This window comes from Pseudopodoces humilis, chromosome 2, assembly GCF_049639895.1.
Source record: "Pseudopodoces humilis isolate 2021_Gansu_Grassland_sample_001 chromosome 2, ASM4963989v1, whole genome shotgun sequence".
Taxonomy (NCBI): domain Eukaryota; kingdom Metazoa; phylum Chordata; class Aves; order Passeriformes; family Paridae; genus Pseudopodoces; species Pseudopodoces humilis.
The window spans coordinates 26612119-26629582 of NC_142201.1; the positions used below are offsets into that span (position 1 = coordinate 26612119).

General features: G+C 35.9%; 1 protein-coding gene across 3 annotated transcripts in view; it reads right to left on the bottom strand.

The window, feature by feature from the left end:
• CCDC138 (coiled-coil domain containing 138) overlaps positions 1-17184 on the bottom strand; it is a 32414-nt gene extending 15230 nt beyond the window's left edge. Inside the window, exons 1-13 of one of the 3 annotated variants that reach the window (XM_005516832.3) lie at positions 17107-17184; positions 14994-15054; positions 14256-14334; positions 13417-13532; positions 12608-12792; positions 11510-11668; positions 10233-10352; positions 8752-8829; positions 8565-8675; positions 6251-6415; positions 5390-5509; positions 4124-4313; positions 1748-1924 (exon numbers count right to left, since the gene is read on the bottom strand). In XM_005516832.3, the coding sequence (XP_005516889.3) occupies positions 1748-1924; positions 4124-4313; positions 5390-5509; positions 6251-6415; positions 8565-8675; positions 8752-8829; positions 10233-10352; positions 11510-11668; positions 12608-12792; positions 13417-13532; positions 14256-14334; positions 14994-15054; positions 17107-17181 (1636 nt within the window). In that variant the 5' untranslated portion in view covers positions 17182-17184. The remainder of the gene's footprint in view (positions 1-1747; positions 1925-4123; positions 4314-5389; positions 5510-6250; positions 6416-8564; positions 8676-8751; positions 8830-10232; positions 10353-11509; positions 11669-12607; positions 12793-13416; positions 13533-14255; positions 14335-14993; positions 15055-17106) is intronic. The other 2 variants (XM_014263714.2, XM_088051541.1) reach the window with 2 other exon arrangements.
• Between the last annotated feature and the right edge of the window lie 280 nt (positions 17185-17464).

Consider the following 17464-nt stretch of genomic DNA (forward strand, 5'->3'; position numbering starts at 1 on the left):
ATCTCTAAAGGTATTATTTTTGAGAAAGAGTATTGCAACACTCCTATAGAGCCAGAAAATTATTGCAACAAATTGAGAGAATTACTAGGATGGTATATATTACATAAAAAAATAGAAGTCTAGACTTTGACTCCTTTTGATTGGATGCTGTCTTTTTGGGTAATACGACACTGTATTTTAGTATATGGCCACTACCTATGCCTTCACATTTAGGGCTGCACATGAATACAGCTTTAAAACTGAGCATGAATTCCTGTTTTACTGAGAGTTCTCTTCTGAATAGTCACTGCTGCCTTCCAAAGTTTGTCTTTTAATGACTTTTTAATTGGAAACTTACAAAGGAATGAAAATACAATTTCGCATCAGCAACACTATTTCTCATTGTTAAAAATTTCTTGCAAAACACTATGTATTGGAAAAGAGCAGAACATGCCTAATTTGTGTATTGGCAATTTATTCTACCAGAGTAAGACTCTATGACAGGCTTTAAATCCAGTTGCCAAGAAATAATTTTCAATCAAATGTCAATTTAATTGAATAGTACTCTTCCTTCTCTGATTTCACATAGATACAACTTCTCTGAGAAGTAAGAAAGCAAAATTTGAGTCTCACAATATATCTTCACCACACTATCAAACTGTAGGCACCTAGTGTATCAGAATGATTACTGCTAGGTAACAGAAGATGTACATCACCCAAAGAAATACTAAACACTCTCCATCCTGCTTAGATTCTTACATTTGTGCATTCCATTAATTTATTCCCAATCACAGTTATGACTATTAGAAAGAATAGTGTAAGATTGCTTTAATTACCCGGTCAGAAAAAGACTGCAAGGAAGAATAGAACTTTAGTTAAATATTTTTTAACTCAGGATGCTACGTAATTGCTTTTTACTCAGTGTTACACCATCCCAAATCAAATATGCTTTCTATTTAAATAGTACAATGCATAACAAAATACTTTCAAAACAATATACATTTCTGTTCTTAAAGAAAGCAATTTTATCTTACGAAAAAAGAAAACACTCACAAGGTTTATTCAGCATGGCATTGGAAATGTGTCACTACCTTCATTCTCATCCAGGTGGTTATCAATTTATCCTTACCTGTATCACCTGGAAAAATGCTGTGACAGGTAAGATTACTAATGTTTTAGGGCCAAAGCAGATTAAAACTACTAAAACTCAGCAAAACATAATCATCTTGGCAAAGTAGAATTCAGCAAAACATAACCATCTCATCTAGAAATACCATTTCCAAACACTAAAAACTGAAAAATGATTGGGGATGAGTTGTTCATTCAAACCGGGAAAAGAATGTAAATAGAACCTATTTTTTATCTCTACCTTCTGGCATGATTTGGCTTCCCTGGCACAGCCTGACTTCAAAGAAAAATATCAGCAAGGTAATACAGTGGAATAAACTGAAAAGCCAAACAAAAAATAGCTATAAAAAATTCACAACAAGAAATAAGAAAGCAACCAGGACAAAATACAACACATTTATATGCTGAGAGGGAGAAGAAAACACTCAGATGATTCAAATGACTCAGAAAAAGACAGACAATTCAGAAATACATTTTATGTCTTTACTGAATGTACACAATACAAAGAATTGCTAATAGTGCATTAGACTATTTATACCATTTTTACACTGTATTTTTATACTGCTTTTACATTGTTTTTATGCTTTCCTCACGTATTTTCATAATGATATTTATTCATTTTGTAATTAACCAAATTTACCAGATTCTGTGGTCATCTGAAGTAATCCATCAAGAGCACTGGAAAGCAGACTTGCACTGGATACTTTTAGGTGACTTAATACAACAGGTACACATTGGTATTCCAAAAATAAGGTCTTCCCTTCATCTGTCTTCAAGTCTACGCGAAGGGACTCAAATGCTTGAGCCAGGTAATCCACTGAAAATATCAGAATACAAGCAATAGAACTTCTATAATTGTTTCATTAAGCCATGTGAAATTATCTGACAAGTTACCATGGCAGATACACACTTAAAAGTTAAAATAGCTGAAAATATTAAATTTACTTTTTATTTAAAGATACCCTCTGCCTATTTTTATTCCTTAACAATTTATTGTGAGTGGAGAAAAATGCTATCTGCAATTCATATGTTTAACACATAGTTTGAAATAATGTTGGTTTCAACATCTGGGAAACCTCTATTTAGGGAGTCAGTGGCTGATTTGTCTGAGTGAGAGCAATTATTTTCATTAGAGCAACTAGTCCCATTCCTTCTATAAAAAGCTGTAGTTTTAGCATAAACATTTTATATTCTCATCCACTGTGAGAAATTATACAAAGGATGTAGATTAAGTGAACCAATCTATTTTCTTAACTTCCTGCTGTCAAATCTTCCTCAGTATCTTGGAATTGCACTGATCATCTGGAGCACAGAAAATTAAGGAGAAGGAAACAATTTATCCTAGCGCATAAGTTTAACTACGGTGCCATCTGCTGGATACTGACGTTCTGAAGGAATGAGCACATATGGTCAAACCAAATCTGCTACTTTATCACCAGATCATTAGTGCCATGTGGTCAGAGTGATCAAAATTCATTCACAGTGAAATCTGACATATGTTTAACAGCAGATCATATTTTCTGTGTTACAGAAGGCAGCAGCAAAAAGCAACCATGAGAAACTAAACCGATTCATTCTCATCTGTTTAGGGTAAATCAGTCTCTGCAATGACTAATTTTTCTATTTCAGTTCCTCTTGCATTGTTTCTATCAAACATTCCTAAAATGTGAGTCTCAATTTGAGATTCATCATGCTTCACCAAAATATGTTGACTGAAATAGTTCCTTCCAACAGCTGGAACACTGTTAGTTCATGAATGATGTCAAAATGGTCTTCCACCATATTTTAATCCTGTGTTTACTATAAATACTCACAATATAAATACTGCACAGGTCATTAAGCACAAAAATGTACTAATCTGTTTAAATATCTAATCCAGAAGCACGACTTCCATGAGAAAATACTCTATTAATTATCTATGTATTTAAAATCTTTGGCATTCCTGTTTTGTGTCAACCGGGGTGCCACAGATTGTAGCAATTTGGTGACGTGGATCTTTGCTATCTTAGAAATGCCCCCAAATTTAACATATTTCATGCAAGCGACTAAAAAAAATCAGATGCCAAAGCAGACATCTGATTTTGACATTTTAGCATGGTATTTCAGGAGTACCTTGAAAATTAACATCTCTCTAACCTGTATCAATCTTTTCATGTTACTGACATAAGAAGTGTGTTACTTATAAATATATTTTAAAATACAAACTATTCTGAGAAAAAATGGTAGCAAAAATAGAAACATGGAATAATTTAGGTTGGAATCTAGTCCAACCTTCCTGTCAAAAGCAGGCCCATCTCTGAGGTTAGGTTAGATTGCTCAGTTGTAACTCCACTATAAAATTACTTCCTATCAAAATGATCCGTGCTTTTAAAATATCTTTGAAAAGGGAAAAAGAAGTGGTTAGTACCACAAAGAGTTGGAAAAGGGTTATAGAGATGCTCATTCTAATGCTATCCTTGTAAAATTTATTCTTGCAGAAAATCCCAGTTATGCAGACACACAGTACTGCTAAGATGCTGCAGGTAAGCAGCAATCACATCTTACACCTGCTCTTAATGCTATAGAATTACTTTTCTGCCTGACTTCCAGAAAAAAAGGATCTGCAACACCTTGTTCCCTGTTTCTCTTGAAGAAAGGTAAGATTTCATAACTGAAGATAGCAGTTAACAAATCAGCTGAGAGAAGATTTATTTTATTCTTTAAGCTGTATTTTCCACATCTTTTCTCACACTGTTCAGACACAATCTGATTCGTGTAATCTCACAGTGTCTGCTTTGAAACCTTTATCTTCTCCCCTCTCTTCAGAAATGCTGACTTGCCTGACAAGTCATCACGTTAAAAAACACACATAAATTCTAACATAAAAATAGCAAGACTCATACTTGTATATTTTGTTTCACAATACTCAAGTAAAATCACTTTTCACTAATAAAGCATAATACAGTATCATTAAAATGCTTTTTGTCCAGGCACATGACTGAAATAGATAAAGTAATGTTAAAAAATCTTGACTTACCTTGTTTCACTGTTTTAAGCACAATCAAAGTAGACAGAAACCTCAGAGGCATACAGAAACTCTTAAAGAAAGCTGTTGACTTTGATTTACTTTCTGTAGACTGTTCAGAACTGTGTGGGTTTCCCTTACACACTATGCCTTTGAAAATATCTTCACCAAGTCTCCTCATGGTTGATCTTATTGTTGCATGCTGCTTCAAACAGTGCATATAGTTAGTGCAAACATTAAAACTTGACGTACATATGATCTCCATGCAATTAAATATTAAATTGTAAATGCTTTGACCATGCATAGGAATATAATCAGTATAGGAGATACTGATTTATGTTCCAGAAGTAGTTAAACAATATTAATATTGTGCCTTATCAACACACACTTCAGCAAGACACTAATTAGTGAGTATCCTGAATACTCTGATGTTACTTAAGTTGCCTCTGGTTCCAGAAAAAGCTGTTTCAGTCAACTCAATTTTGTAAGCTTGCCTGAAGTTATACCCTTTAAAAGCATTTACAGAATCAAGGTCTAAATATGAAGCTTAAGAACACTGTACCGGTAACATCTATTAGATTTTCATCATAAACTCTACAGAAATATTTCCACAGAATCAAACTTCACCATATGCTTGTTTAAAATATAGTTACTTAGTAGAACTGAACCCAACATCTTACTATTGTATTGAATTTAAACTCAGGGTATTTACAAAGTTTCTAGCATTTGATTTATCAAATGAACATTGACAGCACTATGCTGGGTCTTTACAGTATGACTACTGTCTTTTTCTTTATAATATTGCTAAATATTTTCTTATGGCAGTCTAGTAAAAAAAAAACAAGGAATGACTTCTGGTTAGACACCCAGCAGACGATAGAAAAATCAAAATTTCTTCACTGCTTTATCACTCACTTCCATCACTTTCAACAAATCTCACTCAGAAAATACACAATAACTGCCTTCTCCAGTGCAAGTTTTGTTAATACATATGCAAAAATATAGTTTCAGATGTGCTTAGACATCACAAGAGAGATCACATATGTAGGAAAACTACATTTAGATACACAATGCAAAATTTAAATTTAACTTGAAAAATAATTTGTTTTTCATTTGCCACCTGTCTGTGGTGAACACTATGAATTTGTTTTACGAAGACAGAAGTTTCTTCTCTATATGCTACCTGAAAACATCAACTTTTCATATGTATTTAATATGCAAAATGCCTTCTGTGATATTTTTCTTAAAAACATACTGCATGAGGACTACTTGTCTTACCTGTATATCAGATGTGTCTAACTGTCTTATAGACCAGTAAATAAATTTAAGCACAGGCACGTGCAGTTTAGGATTCACATATGGCATCCACTGGAGTTGCTCGGTAGCTATAGGCAAAAGCTGCAAAAATATACAAAAACAGAATTACATGCAGTATATGAACTATTCTATAAGCTAAGTGTTAAGTGACAAACAAACAAACAAACCTCCTAACTTTCTCTTGGAGTTTATCAGATTACATATGCAAATATTCTCTGGGCAGATCCAGTACAGCTAACAGAATTATAGGCATACACAGGTTCTAAATTTTACATAGGTTTGCATGTGGGAGTAGAGATACATGTGAGCTCAATCTCAGTAAATCCAGTCACAGTGGCTTTTATACAATGAATGAATACAAGAAAGTGAATTTTCTGAACACCTCACCAATTTCTAAATCCTGGTATCACAAGAAAAAACAGTAGAGATGTTGAAATACAGCACAGCATCACCTTTTATTGGTGGTAAATTGAAATTTTAGTATCTAAATAGGCATTAAAGCATTTTAAATTTGACCTGGTGATCCTGAAACAATGTATCCCACATAAAACACATGACAAGCTATCACCTTACCGAAGTCACTTGAAATAAAATGATGAAACTCTTAGGTTTAGACAAGGCACCACATTTTTTATTAAAAATTATCTGTATGCTTTACAAATGACAGATTTTCTATTATATCTAACTGCTGGGATGAATATTGACTTACTAACAATTATTTTGTTTCAATTACATGCTTATCTGTTATAGTCTCAGAATCATTTAAAACACACTGAAATCTGAAAACATATTAACACAAGCAAACAATCCAAACCCCTTTACCTTCATACACTTTTCCTGAGTACAGGTGGTTTTTGAACTCTGGGTAACCATAGGTTTATGACTGTCCTCTCTCTCCTCTTGTGTTTTCATTTTGCTGAGATGCTGGTCAGAGATCCAATCCATAAGATAAGTTAAGAGCTCATAGACTTGTGAATTCAACGGTAGCTGTAATATATTCACAACATCAGATATTTCAGCGTTCAATTTAATGCTTTTTCTAAGCTAAAACATTAATAAACTGAAATACATGAGAGTACATTAGCTATGAAATATTATTAATAGTAGAAAGGATGAGAATTTTATGCCTGATAAAATCTGAGTTACTGTAGTGTGAGCCTGTGGAAAATATATTCAAGGAGACAGTGATCTTGAACAGGCCATGTGTGCTCTGCTGGACCTTGTACCTAGGGTATTAGAAGCCTGTATATATTAATGTAACTGTTACTTACAGTATCTCTGGGAAAAGTAACCTGTACGCAGATCAAAGGTTGGAAGGTGGCAGTACTGACTGGGAGACAACTGTACCTCAAGGAGTCAGAGATCCACACAACAGTTAACTTGGTGCAGTCTGTGCTGTGCTGCACAGATCAACCCAGTGCAGTTTATCCTGTGCCAGGCTGCAGGATAAACTCAGGCAGCTCCCTCTTGCTACTGCTGATCCTGCCTGGCCTTGGCCTTGTCTAAAAGGGCAACAAGCTCTTCTCCCATGAATGACCTTCATGAACAGAGTTGTTTCCTTGCAAGAAAATTATATATGTTGCATGGCCAAAAAGGAGGGGCTTCTCTCAATGGACAGACCCTGCTCACCATGCCCTGGGAAAAGTCCACCAGGGCTCCATTTGATGCTGCACAAACACAACATTCCCAGCATCTAAGGGGACACAAGATTTACTCACTCTCTGTATTCCTCCTCTCACTCTACCTTATTAAAATAGCCATTTAATTAAGCCATTTGTTGACAGGCCTTTCTTGTAAAGACTCAGAAGGAACCCTGCAGCGTTTCTTTCTCTCACACCTTACTCCCCAGTACAAAACAAACCTATTGTGATGGTTTCTGGGTGTGAAAAACACATATCTATAACTTATTTTGTACTTTGTCAAATGGTAGTAAAACATCTTGGGAAAAAAAAAATCACATACAGAATCCCTAAACTTTATAATTCTGGACAAATGAATTACAGTAGAAAGCAAGTCTTTAATGTCCTTCACATGAGGAGGATTATTTCAATGCCCTAGACTTCCTTTGTTTCATTTCATGCAATCCACTGTTAATAAATTTAAGTGGTAGTATTGTTTAAAAAAAGAAAAAAGACTTCATAAAACTCTCATCTTGGCTCTACTACACTGCAATGTAATACTTTACAAAAGAAATCCAGAGATATCTGAAGACAGGCTGCATGAACAATCCCCTAAAGACCTCAAAAGTTTTCTTCTATCTACCTTCAGATAACTCTTTTCCTTTTCACTCAGGACTGTAACTACTGATCCTATTTGTATTTCATGTGCAACCAAAGTATGCTAAAACCTATATAAAGAGAATTTGTCGGCTATATATAGACAGCACGGTTTTAAGGCATTCATTGTAGATCAATTAGATAGGGTGGTGTGATATCTTTCTCATATCACAGTTTACCTCTAGCTGGAAACAAAAAGCATAACCAGCTGGGAGATGTTGGCAGAGTAAATGGAACTACATGGAGAACGAAAGAATTTCATTAAGTGATGTAAGAAGATTTTTTAAGGAAAAAAGCTGATTGTTTTGGAACTGAATGAAACAGTTTAGAAAGTGAATGAACATCACATTTAATCTCTGTCCTTCCCTAAACATTATTTCTCAAAAAAATAATAGTAGCATATCACTTTTGGTTTAGAAGATTACGGTTCCTTATTGGATACTTCCAAAAGACTACTTTTTACCTGGTGTTATTCATAAGGATAGTGCTGTACTGTAGCAGTAACCAGAATGAGTCTAAGATTTGTTCTGGCACCACAAAAAAAACCTGTGACAGTGGACACAAGTTACAATTCTAATTGGCATATGAAATATAACATGATATGAGGAGGAAAACTTGCCACATAAATTAAAATATACACATATACATGCACATAAACAATATAAAATCCAAGACATATTTTAGCAACAAACCTAATTCTTTGGTAAGTGTGCATTTTCTCCCAGTATAATATGTTCTCTTCTTAGTGTAACTCATGCAATAAAATTAGAAGCTACGTTTTTCAATTTATAGCAGATGCATAGTTACTCTGCCCAATGTCTTTTGAATTAAAAGATTCAAGACTACTGCATAATTCTTACCATAGCAGTTTTTGATGTTGCCATCACTTTTTCCTGTTTCACAGGTTTGCTTTCTTTCATCACTTGACATAAATCATTAGATTTCCGTACCATTGAAAATTCATGCTTCCTCTACAACAAAATATAACAATGAATTATATTTCACTGGTTACCTATAAAAGCAGGTACATGTAAGAACAAACCTTACTTGTAGATTTGCTAAACGAGCTTGTACGTTTCGTGCTTGACCTTCCAACTTCTTGTTCAACTCAGTTACATCACTTAACTGAAAGAAGCAGAAAATATTAAACTATCTGTAAATTCAAAACTCGCATCTTAACTACTACACTGAAGTAACTTAATGTTGTTGAGCAGCTAAATTATTTAAATTTTTTTCTAATTAGCATGAAAAGTGATAGAAACAAAATCATCATCCACCTCCCTCAACAAATTACAGGATCATAGACTGGTTGAGATTTGAGAGCACCTCTGGAAGACATTTGGTCCAACCCTCCAACTCAAGTTGGGCCATGAAGAACTGGCTGCTATATCCAGACAGTTTTTGAACAGTTCCAAAGTGTGAGACTCTTACTGCCTCTGTGGGCAACCTGTTCCAGGATAAATAGGACAGCAGCAGTATCTCGTTGACCTGCAGCCAAACCTTTCAGAGTGCAGGGGAAGAATAAGCACTACAATGACACTCTAGGTATACAGGCACTTCACATTTGATCACTTTTCATGAAGAAGCGACATAAAAATGAGCACAAATTCAAGAATGGCATAATAGTCTTGTTAATGGTGAAGGTGGTTACTGACCACACTAAAAAAAGAGTTTGCTCAGTGAGAAAAGATCAGGCAAACTTAATTTAAACTAATAAAGGCAAACAAAATTTAAATACAAAAAAAGCTCTAGCCATACAACAATAAACAGCATAATCATCACAGAAGCCCTCAGTTTGCACAGAAATGCAAAGATTTTATAGTGAGAAGAAATAACAAGAGGTGAGTTGCATCAGAACCATCAACATCCTAGGAGTTAGGTCTGCCCTTCTTAAGGGAAAGAATAAGGATCTGCATTAGATTTTTATTGTATTTGGATTATCAGAACATTGATTAGTTCAATGAATAAACAGTGCTCAAATAATTTACATAATTTGTGTATCACCATTTCAGATCAGACTTAACAGCTAAGTGAGACAAATTCTTACTCTATTCATTACTATGAAACACACCATTCTAGTTTACAAATCAGGAAAATACCGCTTTCATTAAAATTTTCAAAAATAACTGAAAATACTGATCAAACATGAAGTTAAAAATAAACATTCTACTTTTTATTTAATAGAATCAGCATAGCAATCTGGCATAGCAAATCTGCACAGGCTGGATTCCATTATGTCACAAAATACTTTCTCTCCATCCATTCTCAATAGATTTTCCCTTCCTAACAATTAGCTGCTGCTAGTGAGCCACTGGAATAAATCCTACTTCTTTTTTTATACTGTGAAAGGTCAAAAAGGCTAAATTTCAAGTACTAGAAACAGGTGAGAAAAATACTTTCAATCATTCATACAATTCTTTTTCTTAGAGAAACAAATGGTTGGCAATTTTGCAAACTCAAGCTGCTCAAATATTTAAAATTGTTGACTGTAACTTGTAGAATTATTCATGTCAGGAAACAAAGTTTACCTGCTTTCTTAAAGAGTCGTTCACTTCCTTCAAGCTGTCAAATGATGACTTCAGCCTCCTATTTTCTTTAGCTAATTCTCTCAAGGCTTCTGTCAGCTGCTTAACCTCTGCCTCATGTTGCTGTAGAAATATCAAATTTAAGAATATGTTTGAAAGAGACTATTCCAGAAATAAAAAGTTTCAGTTAAGTGTTAATAGTCAGACAAACTTTCAAATATCAAGTTCTTCATGTCCAAATTTGCACGTCCAGTCAGCAGTGAGAAAAACAAGATCCACACTGCCTATTAAGATGGATCTATAGAGAAACTGAGAGCAACATGCACAGCCTATAGCTCCTGCCCATATAGCTGCCTATTCTACCCAGACCAACTGTATACATGTATATTTCTCAAACAATTCAGATGTGGGATGCTTTGTGAACTAAAATCAATGACAAAGCTTTTACTTACAGCTCACTCTTCCAAGTATTTACAAAAAGTTGTGACTGTGGTTTGAAGTTTCAATTCATGTTTCTGGCTTTGCTTACTCTGAATCAGGCAGATTGAGAAACTAATCCTATGTCTTGTAGAGACTGAGGCTCTGATTTACAACACAAGCATATGAATTATTAAATACTACCTGCATATCCACTGCTGTTCATCTCTTACCCCTGAAATTTGTTTTATATTTAATCTTCTCAGGACCTTAGATTTAAGTACTTCAGATTTGGTAAAATTGCAAGGTTTTATTTCACTAAAAATATTCCACCTTTCATTTCTCCCCTTCCACAAATTCACTCTTCTTCACTACTCTTTCTTCCCACACCCCCAAAGTTAGGTTTGTCTTCCTCCGAACTTTTTGAGTCTTTGTTTGCTAGTACTCTATGCAATAGGTGTTATAAGATCTCCATGTGTCTTAAAGCACTCCCAAGGAAATCCAGTGCAACTACAGCTAATGCAAAGATACTCATTTAACTTAAACACACACAAACCACATTTTTTCTCTAATATTGGTCACATAGCTTTCACTACTTTACAAAATAACTACCTCCTTTTTCTAACTTGTAACTGTAAAATGTACTACACATCAGACACGTAAATGCACTATTCCGAAACAGAAGTCATACAAAAACTCTAGCAATATTGTTCAGTACTTTTTATTTAAATCTTTCCTTTGGGGATTTCAAGGACTTCAAAGAAATAAGCAGGATTTCCAGCAAGCATGGGATGGCTTAAGATAATCACAATTGAGTTAAAGGGCATATAGAGCAATATCTACCATTAAATACATTATTTCACCTCTTTTATAGCTGCAATTTTTGTGTGAACTTCTTCCTCAACACCCCTTATTTTAGCCAAAGCTGCTTCATGTGTAAAAAGCAATGCTTCTTGTTCTGTTAGACAACGCTCTCGTTTCTGCAGTTGCAGAGCATACTCCTGCTGTGCTGAACTTTGTCTCTGTATCAATAAAAAAAAAGTTAAACTACCTTAAAAACCCATGTGAAATTTTCCCAAATTATGCTGAATTTATAATTTTGTCCCATGCTTAGCTCTTTGTGAAATTATAGTTACACTGTTCGGTTTCCTCCCTCATTAACCCAAAAGACTTCCATGTGCATTGGAATGGTTCAGCCTCCAAAAATATAAAATCCAACTCTACATTGTTGCTCTAGGAAATTAAACTTTGGAATTCCAAAATATTTGGATAATGGTATTAACTGCAAGACAGAACAGAGTCTGATGTGACTGTGTTCAACACTAGATTAACAATATTGTTTCTTCAACTAATGAGAAGCATCCCTGAAAAAGTGGTGAAGAAAAAAGAGATACAAAATTATTTTTATCTCATATGTTGCAAAAGACAGTTGTGGCAGGGAATCCAGCAGAAGTTTAGGAACTATTACAGAATAAAACCATATAGGAGGTTCTTCTGTTAGTAGCCTAAACCTGCTGGAGGTGAACTGGTGGGATGAATAGAGGGATTTTGGAGGAGGCCACGAAGGCAAGCACTTTGGAATGCCTAGAGTCAGAAGAACAGTTTCAGATGTTCTCAAGACAAGCAATGGTTGTGGGTGTTTCCCTCTACACCCACAGTGTGTCACAAGACAGTCTTGGACATAGAAACACTTGCGTTCCAACTCCCTCAAGCTGAATCTGCCCATCTACCTAGTCTACCCAAAATTCAAGTCCAAGCATCATTACTGAATCACTGAATTAATCTAGGAGAACAGGCAGATGAAGACAAAGATTTAGTATATAAGTAGCTGTGATTAGTATAAAGTAATAGTAAAAAATAATGTACGTTTTACTATGTAAGTAGCTTCAGATTTCTTTCTCAAAAGTGCAAATTTTCATAGCATTATTGAACAAAAATTTTAAGGTGATTCCAGTTCCTACCTGGAGCTTCTGATGTATGACAAATAATTCATCATAAATTTGACTGATGTAGGGTGGTATTAAACCTTGCCTATTGCATGCCTGAGCACCAGTCCCACGCAAAATTTTCTTTAACAAACCATGGTTGATAATTTGGTCCCTATTTTCTTCAGTATTTGTAGTCAAATGTGATGGTAAAGTGAGGCCTGTGGACATGGGAAAAAATGCACTTTACATTAAAAAAAATCAGTCCTAGCTAAATATTGATAGGATTGTTTTATCTCAAAAACGTGTTCTAGGAATTCAGTTACAAGTATGCAAGAGATGCAGCAAAATGCGAAAGTAATCTAAAGAATTACAGAGATTTGAACAAAGTTGTTGTTCCCTGATTTATTCAAACTGATCAAGAATCAACAGTTTTATAAGTAAAACTATGTTCTCCACTGCAATATAGATATCCCAGAGATATCTGTATGGAATCTATGCACAGACTGAACCATCTCCTATTATTTTTGCAAGGGCTTCAGGCACGTGATTTGCTGCTGATTAGACCTTAGGGTGACACCTAAGTAAACTGAACAAGACTTAAGAAACTACTGGACACCACATAAGAAAATAACATCAGTATTGCTTCAAGTATGTCTGAACGTCCTACTTCTAAAGGAAATATTCATACTGATGTGAAAGGTTAAAACACCACATTAAAATACATTTTAGGTGACTAGTGTACTTCTCAACTGAATAGAAATACATTTACTAGGAAGTTTTTAAAGTTACATGTTATACTTCACAGAGAGTTGTAAGAATGTATAAAATCAAGTATTTATTACCTGTTCCCATGTATAGAGCTGTATTTTGAATTGCATCAGTTTCAGAGCAAGTAACATTATTTTCTTCTGCTTCTAGACCACTTGAATCACAAAAAGAATCTTGCTCATCATCAATACTAGAAGTACAAAAGAGCAGTAACTTTAAAGTACTCAGTTCCTTTCTAACATGACACATAACAAAGCACTGAAAGAAGTCTGTATAAAAAGGGCAAACATTGCTTAATGTAAGACTTTGATATTTTACTGATAACAAATAGTAGAGTTAAATAATTTGGATAAAGGCATTATTACTCACAAATCTTAACCACAGCAATTACGTGCTGCTGACTTAAAAGTTATTACGATAACTAGGCTTTTCATGCTGTAAGCACATGTAAATAACAAACAAAACCAACACTCTTCTCTAACCACAAACCACCAAATTCCTGGAGAACTCAACAACTAAAAAATTGTATTTTTCCAGTTTGATGGAAAATAGCCCTTAAAAGAGATTCCTTGGCTTCTGGAATTGAATTATCTCTAAATAAACATAAAACTGTTTATCATTCTGGGCTATTCACTTTTCTCCTAGTTAATTTTTTATCACCTAGTTCAGTTTATGTCATTCCTGTATCCCCTCAGCAATTCCAACATATGCAGATTAGAAAATGAAAAAATATTCCTCATCAAAATCAGTACCTTCATTATGTCATAAATTGGCCACAAACAATTCTTAATTTAACAAGAAAACAAGAAACTTAAAACAACTTTTGCACACTCCAAATAACATTATTTATTTGCTGTTTATCTGAATTATGAGAGAAAATATATAATAAAGGAGAAATAAAAACACCTCCTACCAATCCCAGTGTTTCAAACTTTTTCGGAAATCACTAGATCTGATTCTGTTCTCTCTTCCAGTTTCAGAAAATTCTGATTCTAAAGAACAATTTGATAAAGAAATAGTTATATTTTTAACGAGCTATCAGTGCCACCTGAAATATAAAAAATTGCAACAATTTTATTTTGTATTTGAGAAGCTGACAGTAAGAAATCAACAAGGATTTATTAAAAGTACTAGTTGTGTAGGTTTAAGAACCAAAACCACCACTGATGCAGCCTGATGAATTATGAACTTAATTATAACAGTTTAAGCCACAGTAAGAATTACTTAGCTTTCACATCAGATTTGTCTTTCTGAAAATTTAGTTTGTCTGCCTATAGAAATTTTTCTGTAGCTGAAGTCTGACATAGATTTAGCCTGCTGTCCCCATGCACCAGTTTCTGAAAGAGATCAAATGCATTCTAAATATTAAACATTTATGCATCTTTAAATTAAAGCTAAATATAGGCATCATGAAGTGGACTGCTACCAACTAACTCAAGCAGGACTTAAAGAAACAGGCTGTGAACCATTGCTCCAAAACCTCCTTTGCACTCTTTGCTTGTTAACACTCCCAGTCATCACAACCCCCCTGATCAAGATTACCTAGCTATTTAAAATGAGAAAGTACAAAACTAAATAAATTTAGGAACAATACATCTTTAGTATGTATATTCCCTAGAAAAGATATCAAAGCACCATTGCTTTGTATTACCTTTGTAAAGTAGGGAGCTTCTGCTTTTACATTTGGTATGCAATGCTCCTGAAAGGCAATCCTACAAGAAAGCACAAAACCACTCTAGTCAGAATTTTCATGGAAAAAGTATGTTACAACTTATTGGTTTAACAGTTAAACTGTCACACCTTGTGACAGAATCCTTACTACAAACTACTGACTTTGAGAAGGGAGGTGTAGGTTTTTTTAAATACATAAATGTAAATGGTCCTCATATTAACATAAAGAGGCAAATATATTCTTTACAGTCTAATAACAAAATATTTGTAGTGTTATATGTTGGAGTGTTTGAGAAACTACAAAGCACCATGAAGACAGTAACATAAAATAAAGGCATGAAAGTAGAATTAGGTAATCATGGAAACAGTGCCATCTACCTTCATATCCAGGCTTTTTATGCCAAAGTTTCCTGCTCTACTTTTTCTTACTAATTTATAAGTACATACCAAAAAAGTGAATTACAGAAATTTTAGGCTACAAGCAAAATCAATTAAATGCACATTACAAAATATCAGACTCAAGGCAGCACTCATGCTCTTACTTGTTTTACTGCATCTCTCTGCTACGCTCAAATGATAAACCACTGTATTTTCCTGGCTTTAAATGACCACTTTTTAATGAAATAACAAAGCACACAAATCCATGTAACATTTTCTTCCTTGCAAGCATTAAAGTCTCAGTCTTTTTAAAATAAGTTATTAAAATAACTTTCCTTTAAAGTACAGTTCTATAATTCAAAGCAGAATATTCCCCAAGAAAAATTCCCCATAGAATCTAGAACACTATCAAATGCTATTCAAGTTGCAAATCCTTCTGCAGTAACCAAGGGCAGGTACATCCTGATTTTAGCTGCTTAAAACCTCAAAATCTTCACATCACATTTGGGATGGTTCCTGATCCTAAAATGGCAAGGTACTTTACTTCAGAAAAAAAAGGCTGGGTTTTGTACTCATTTAATGACTCCCAGGACTAACTCAGTATCCCAATCCAATTATGTGCCTAACTCAAACCCACTTTGAATCTCACCTGATCTTTGGTTGTTCACGGGTATTTTTCCACCATATGACATCCCCTACAGCATGAGTACTTAAGGCTTGTTATCCCCCAGACACATTGGAAGCGTTTGACCCAGGGAATACAGATGCACAAAAACAACTGCAAAAATTTGTTTCACTGAACAACAAACAGAATTCAGGCAAAATAAAGGTGCCTGCCCAGCAAGTACTCCTTCTACTAAGTATCAAAGGCTTTTAAAACACCAGTGTAGGGTTTTTTCTGCTATATTTTTAGGCAGATGAGTTTTGACTTGTCAGCGCGAGTAATAGAATGAGAGGAACCACAATACACTTCCTTCATTCATCTGAGTGCAAAGAACCTGACCTTCTCTGGTGTAAAATACCATTGTCATACCTTAGCAAGGGAATGGTAGCCATCATAATTAACTGTCTGGTCATTGCAGCAGTGTCTAATGAACCATGGGTTTGATTCCTGATTGACTAGATATGGAACAATTTCCTGCTCTCTGACTACAGAGCTAATCACTAAGCTTCACAAAAAAAACAACAACAAAAGAAAAATCACAAACACACCTAATGCATTCTAAGTAAGGCTGTCAATTACTGTGGCAAAAAAAGATTAGAAAAATGAGTTATCCTATTACATGTATTTCATACAAGCTTAGTGGACTCCTAAGAGGATTCACGAATTTTCTCACTCAACTGGCAGGCACCACGTCTGAGGCAAAAACTACATGCTAAACTGTGTCTTGGTACCGCATAGAATCTGGGACTGAAATTTCCTGCTCAGACAAGGATGTCTCTTCAGCACTTCAGCTCTAAGGCAATCGGAGCGCGGGGTCAGGGATAGGAATAGCAAGAACACGTAACCTTCTCAAGTCAGTTTAAACCCCGCTTGTGCCTCAAAGGGCCCCGGTACGCAACAGCACGGCGCACACAATGAACCCCGAGGGAGCGGACAGGCCCCCCACCCTCCATCTCCGAACACTTCAGGGACGCGGCGATGAAGAAATGGCTTTTCTGTGCCTCGCCCTGCTCCCCGCAGGCCGCCCGCCCCGGCCCCGGCCCTGTCTCACCCCCGCCGGCCCCCGCGGGCAGCGCCGCTGCAGCCCCTGCGCGGAGCGGCCGAGGCCGTGCCCCGGGCCCGCCATGGCGGCACGGCCGCGCTCGAACCAACCGCCACGCGCCGCGCAGGCGCACTCAGGGCCGCGGGCAGCGCCGGCCCGGGCAGGGGGAGCCGCCGCTCCGGGCCCGGCGGGCTGGCACACGACATCACCATCAACAAACACCGCTCCTCTGCACCCCCGGCTGAGAGCGGCCTGAGAGCGTCGCGACCCAACCCACGACCGAACACCATCCTGGGAACAGGACCGCGCACTGCCACCTCCTCACACGCCTCCAGCGACGGTGATCCCAACACCGCCCTGGGCCGCC